At 36.9% G+C, this 6,884-nt stretch overlaps 1 protein-coding gene across 1 annotated transcript in view; it reads left to right on the forward strand.

The window, feature by feature from the left end:
• Positions 1–4,832, forward strand: part of SRI (sorcin) — a 19,631-nt gene extending 14,799 nt beyond the window's left edge. The window contains exons 5-8 of the mRNA XM_007939837.2: positions 656–803; positions 1,020–1,133; positions 2,829–2,887; positions 4,806–4,832. Coding sequence (XP_007938028.1) covers positions 656–803; positions 1,020–1,133; positions 2,829–2,887; positions 4,806–4,832 — 348 coding nt within the window. The remainder of the gene's footprint in view (positions 1–655; positions 804–1,019; positions 1,134–2,828; positions 2,888–4,805) is intronic.
• Positions 4,833–6,884: the final 2,052 nt, after the last annotated feature.

The following is a 6,884-nucleotide window of genomic DNA, read 5'->3' on the forward strand; positions in this document are numbered from 1 at the left end:
AAAAAAAAAAAAAAACTCCCATTCTAAATTCTTAAAAAAAAAAAAAAAAATTGAAGGAAGCATCAAAGGAGAACAAATATAGAAATAAGTGGTCAGGTGAGCTTTTTTTTTTTTGTCCTTTAATGTGTTCTGCGTGATTCACTCCTGTCCTTCAAGTGATGGAATTTTTCACATTATAGTTCTTGGACTCAGTTTAGCTCTGCAGCACATTTGAGGCGTGTGTAACTAGCGCTGAGCTTGCACTGCCTCCCATCCTACCTCGTTTTCCAAAAGGGAAATTCTTGGGTGTGAGAGTTCTTAACAAGGGAGTGAATGGTGGGACCAAAAAGGACCCTAAGACAGAAGGCTGGACAGCAGAGCCTAGGGCACCCAGAAAGGGAAGTCCAGACCCAATTACGAGGCTGCATTTCACATGGCACTTGTGATGAGGACATTACTCCCTTATAACCACATCCCAAAGCTTATACTTTTCCCACAGTGAAAACAGTTGCACACAACTTTTTCTCCATAGGCCCTTGTCTTCTTATATTGCACCAAGAACAAAATATAATACTTTTTAAAACTTTCTAGCCAAAAGAATATTAAATTCCCCTTAAAATGATTTTTGATGAAGTGTTGCAAAGTAAAGATGTTCTGATCCTTGATGATGGTTCAGAGAGACATGTCTGGCACGATGGGTTTCAATGAATTTAAAGAACTCTGGGCTGTCCTGAGTGGCTGGAGACAGCACTTCATCAGTTTTGACAGTGACAGAAGTGGAACGGTGGACCCTCAAGAATTACAGAAGGCCCTAACGACTATGGGTGGGTATTGCCGTCTCCAGATTGTCTATTCACAGGTAGTAATTTTTCTCTTTATTTCTAATTGTTACTTGAAGGCTGTTTTCTGTTGGGTTTATTTTCCTGTATGTGTGTTAGTAATTAAAGTGAGTTCTTGGTCTTAAAAGATGTGTCTGGTTATGTTCTCAGTGTCTCTTTCATGATCCTTTAACGTTTTTTGACGCATGGCTTTTCTCTCAGGATTTAGGTTGAGTCCTCAGGCTGTGAATTCAATTGCAAAAAGGTACAGCACCAACGGGAAGATCACCTTTGATGACTACATTGCCTGCTGTGTCAAACTGAGGGCACTCACAGGTGTGTTCTAGGAGGTTGCGTCACTGCCATGGGCCAAGACATCATTTTTCTGACATTTCATTTCTCAGTGCTTTGGAACTTTTAGTCTCACCATTCTATTTTTTTTCCTTAATATCTGAATTTTTAACATTTCTATCAAGCACTTCAAAAGGAGCTGTGGTGGCACAGTGGTTAAGTGCTCAGCTAATAACCAAAAGATTGATGATTTGGACCCTCCCAGTGGCTCCATGGAAGAAAAGACCTGGTGATCCCCTCCAGTAAAGCTAATAGCTTAGGAAGTCCTAGAGGGCATTTCCATACTGTCATATAGGGTCACTGTGAGTCAGAATCAACTCACAACACACATCAAGCATATCAGACAGAATCACAGCACATCAGAACATCTTTGATGTGGTGAAAAACATATGCAACTGTTCACTACGGATTAGTAAATAAGCACAAGTAAGACCTTACTTACCTAGTTTACTGGGTAATCATCCCTGTCAAGGATTGTACATTTGAAAAGAGCCTTTGATTCTGTGGGAAGGTAGGCTTGGGAAAGAGATACGTCAGCCACACCTAAAAGAAGAATCTTTGATGTGAAAAATGTGGCATTGTTCACTACACATTACTAAGTAAGCATCACTAAGCCTGTGCTTACCTTCCTTAATGGGTAATCTGACACTGAACAGAATAAATTTTGGGGTTTGTCAGAAATTTTTTTAGATTAGTAAGACAATGGTCTTAGCAAAATTTTACCAAACTATTCCAAAACATAACAAGCTAATTTAGGCATTTTTTTTTAAATAAAATTATGAACAGTATTCTGTGATATCTCCCTGTTGTTGTTATGTGCCGTCGAGTCGGATCCGACTCATAGCGACCCCTCCTTGGGTTTCCGAGGCAGTATCACTACGGAAGTAGATTTGCCCCATCTTCCTTCCGAGGAGTGGCTGGTGGGTTTGAACCGCCAGCCTTCTGGCTAGCAGTCAAGTGCCTTAGGCACTAAGCTATCAGAGCTCCTGATATCTCCCTAGAATGTGTAAAATATTTCAGAAGAGTGAAATTACTGTTTTAGTTTTCTTCTACTGGAAAGTAATTTAAAATGGTGTTCACATGGTTCAGATGTATCTGAAATAGGCTACTTCATTATCTCTGTTTAATTATGCCCTCTGTTATTTTTATTTCTACTGTATAGTTTTTTTGTTCATTGCTTTCATTTTTTTTATATATATATCTCCATTAGTATCTGGTTACATGATTCTGTGCAGTCTAACACTGGAGGGCAAACTTTTAATTAAAGTAGTTCTTCTGTTGGACAGAGCTCGAGAGGGTGGGATATGTGAATGTTTACGGCCATCCATCCATCCTAACTAAACAGTATCCCTATTAGTAAGAAGTTTGAAATTCTGTGCTTTTATCACATTTAGATAATCAGCTCAGAAGTCACACAGCTTTTACTAACTTTGCAGTAAAATATTTCCGTCCAGCTCCATATTGGGGGGAAAAGGAAGGCAAACTTCTGCATATTGTAGAAGTTATTGCATATTAAGCTGTTCTTAGTCATGTAGGCAGCTTTGCTGTGGTGTTTTGTTTATGTAGTCTGGTTGCACAATTTAAATGTTATTTCAGTTCGAATCCAATGCTAAAATAAGTATCTTGTGATTTTAGAAAAGGGGGAAACAAACCATAAATTTTCACTGTATTATTTTACAGACAGCTTTCGAAGACGGGACACTAGCCAGCAAGGTGTTGTGAACTTCCCATATGATGATGTAAGTCTCAGTGAATGAAGGACTGAGCAGATAATGGGCTTTGCGTAGAGTCCCTTTTAAAGTGTGCTGTTAAGGACAATTTTAAAAAGCCAGAGCAATCAAGGGAGTTGCTGACCAAAATTTAAAACTCAGTAATTTTAGAAAGTCCCTAGGCGGTGCAGACAGTTTGTAGTCAACTGTTAGCGTAAAGGTTGGTGGTTCCATCCCAGCCAGTATTACTGTGGAAGAAAAGGTCTGGTGACCTGCTTCTGTTAAGATTACAACCAAGAAAACGCTACAGAGCAGTTCTGCTCTGTAATGCACGCATTGCCATAAGCTGGAATTGACTCGCAGCAGCTAGAAACAATGTAACAAGAAATTTTAATTATAGTTTTCTAGTTTTTTATTTATGTAATTTGTGTTCTTTTCAAAACTGAACTGTTCTAAAATTGAGAAATTTCTTAGAGGAGAAAATCAAAAGAATGAGTTTTATTATTAGGCTTTTCTATAGTTAGATCACCATATACCAGTACTATTTGACTAGACCACTTCATTAAAGCCACCTCTGTCCAAGACCCAGCTTGTACCACTCATTAGCTGGGCCACTTAGGTTCCTTCATTCCTCTGAGCCTGTGAGTAAAGAGGATGTGGTAGTAATGCCTTCCTCACTGAGCTATTGTGCACTTTAAATTAGATACATCCTTAAAAAACATCATGTAGATATACTGTCTGCTTTTGCTTTCTCTACACAAATCTCAGTCACTGAGAAGTAGCTTAACAACTCAAAGCTGTACTTTGCACACTTAAGTTCTTCATTGAACATAAAACTCACCTTAAATCTCAATGTAAAACAAATCACTTACTGAACAGTCAGTGTAAATGAGGTGGGATAGGCTGTATAACCAGTGTAGACATAACCAAGTGCCATCTTTGATGTGTTAGTTGGATGTACATAAATAACTAAGCTATGAAGATGTTTTGTTTTTTCTCCATTTTTTTGTACAGCTAAAAAAGAAAAAAAATCACTTATAGAATTGAAATCACTGTGATTCTGAAATGTTTCTTCATTGAAGTGTGCAAAGATGTACATGTTTTTGGCTTAAAACTGTTACAGTTCTGAGTATACTTTTAAAAGGCTCCATGTTTATATAAATAAGCTTATTCCTTCTGTTAGAAGTGTGCTCCTTTGAGTGTGCATTAACTTCTCAGTTGACAGTCTCACTACTTCCAAAGGTCAAGAGGCAGTTTGTAGAGTGGAAAACTTTGGCCTCAGAAGGGGCCACTTAAGAGTTGTCTAAATCCCAGATGCTAGTTTCCTTATCTCCAAAGTAGGGATGATTAGCTTGGTTTTGTGTTGCTGCAAGAACTAATGGAAACATGGGTGAAACACCTGCCTCACTGGTGCTGGGAACCTGGCAGAGTCCACTGCTTTGTGTTTAGTTGTGAAGCAAACATTTCACAACAGATAGTGGAGCCTCTAAATTTGGGTTCTGCATTACAAGGAAGGGTCAAAGTTCTGTTTGCCTCACATGTATTTGCATGGTTGATTGTAATAAAGCAGATTTTAAGGGAATAAACTGTTGAAAGGCACACCTTTAGAGTAGTGAGGGAGTACTGTGCAGTTTAGAAGTCCCCATATGCCATTAACAGTGAAAACTCAAAACTGTTACTTGTATTTTTGGATTACTACCTTTGTCCATGACCATTTCTAGATCTCAATATTATTTAGAATTTAAATAATTCTTTATCCATTGGACTAAGATCAGTTTCCTGTAAAAAGCATACTTGTGAGAACTCCATTTTTTATATTAGATTGCTTGCTTCCCAAAAATCTTTCCATTGATCATTTACTTATATTTTAGAAACTTTTTTTAAATTCACAAATTAAATTAGAAAACCAAAATGCAAGCTGCCTAATACTGATTTTCCTCTCTTTCAGTTCATTCAGTGTGTCATGAGTGTTTAAATCAAGAGGAAGCTGTATGACCATTACCAACATTCCTCCTTTGCTCCTACTTGGCCTTCAGTGATGTGTGAACTTACTCTTCCCGTACCTTTAACAGCTTGTTGTAAAGGTTTCTTACTTTATGTACAGTTTATGTTTTGTGCTTAAATTTGATAATAAATTCTTTGGAATTTTAATAATATATGATCAGGACTATTACCTGATTTAGAATTTCCATGAGCCATTGTCGGTCATGCCTTATTTTCTTGCTGACCCACTTTTATGCAAATTGAAGTATGCACATGTTTAAGATGCATTATATATGTTTCATTGTAGGATACTAAAAACTTTTAATCAAATGAAAGCTTTTGTCTTCTCCCAGATGGGTTTTACATGGTATCAAAAGTTTTAACACAGAGTATTGCTATGTACATGATTTAGACTCTCTTGGATGTCAAAAAGGGAGCTCTGGTGGCATAGTGCCTAAGGCATTTGACTGCTAACCAGAAGGCTGGCGGTTCAAACCCACCAGCCACTCCTCAGAAGGAAGGTTGGGCAACCTACTCCCATAGTGATACTGCCTCAGAAACCCAAGGAGGGGTCTCTATGAGTCGGATCCGACACAATGGCAGAGAGTTTGGTTTTTGGTTTTGGATGTAAAAAGTGGAAACTTAGTACAGGTTTTAGGCTAATAGATATTTTGACAGCTGCATGAATGGAAGGGAACTTGAGTGATTATTTTCTGCCTCTTTTAAAGCCTTTTGAATACTTTGCGTGGTAAATACTATCTATCATTAAGTCCATCTTTTGCCGTCTTTCATGTAGACTGTAATTAAATATGCTTAAAAATCTGCAGTATGAGCTTATCTATGTTAAAAAGAAAACTGATAGAAGATGAAGGGGATATGTGAAAATACTAACTGAGGTTAATTTCAGTTAATGGGACTCTAGATGACTTAATTTCCTTTATACATTTCAGTATTTTCCAAGTTCTCTATACTGTAATGTGTACTTCCTTTCAAAATCAGAAGATGCTAATTTTTAAAATATTGATTCATCCATTTTGAATATGCCATTTGCTCACACATACATTAAGAATATATACTGCAAGAGGACTGGCAAGTTTGTACTGAAATTTTGATACAGTTACCACTGGGAGTCATAATCATGAGTTTCTTCCTTCATTCCTCTACTTTTCCAAAATAAGCAGGTAAATGAAGAAATTATTACTGTTATTTTTTAACCACAAGCTTTGAAGTAATATCTGGATCTAATCCAGGTTGTTTATGCCTCTTATTAAATTAAATCTTATTAAATATATGGTCTTTCTCATTGTAAGGAATCTCAGAGCCTGTTTTCTCATGTGGAAAGAGGAAAGATACCTGCTGGGGTAGCTGTCATTATTAAAAGTGTGTTGGTATAATGGGCACCAACAGTCTCTATTTCTTAAATTGAAAGCTGGTTTGATTTGCTTTCCTTTCCAAGAAAGCTTGACACATGAAAAATGAACTTATTCTACTGTCATCTTGTCCACAAAGTCTCTCTTATTTTAGGGTGCAATATGAAAGTTGTCAATCAAATAAATTATCAATTAGTTGTCAACCAGCAAAAATAAAACATCTTGTTAGCATCATTAGCCTCATTTTACTAATATGATTATACTTTCAAATATTGCTAAAACGTACATATTCGTTGACTAAGTGGTAAGGAAAAAGGCCCTTATTGACCCATGGTTATTAGTCATGTTTGAACCATCCCTACTCCTTCAGTAATTCCCAATATTTATAATAATTGTGGTTCTGAGTACAAAGCTACTATAAGATGTAAAACCATTGTCTCTGGAAACAATTAATTGAATTTTAAGTATTAATACATCACAGCAAGTATCCTTATCATTTCCACTCCTGCTTTCTCACCTTTTCTTTCTGAAAGCATGGAGCCTAGTCTTCATTGTGTCCCTATAGTTACAAAAGTTTCCTTCCCCTTGACAAATTTGACGTATCCATCCCCTTTCTTTAATTACAGCTGAAGTCTTCATTACAAGTGAATCTCATGTTGCCTTATTTCTATTTT

Source organism: Orycteropus afer, unplaced genomic scaffold (genome assembly GCF_000298275.1).
Source record: "Orycteropus afer afer isolate SDZICR_OR568_19922 unplaced genomic scaffold, OryAfe1.0 scaffold00063, whole genome shotgun sequence".
Taxonomy (NCBI): Eukaryota; Metazoa; Chordata; class Mammalia; order Tubulidentata; family Orycteropodidae; genus Orycteropus; species Orycteropus afer.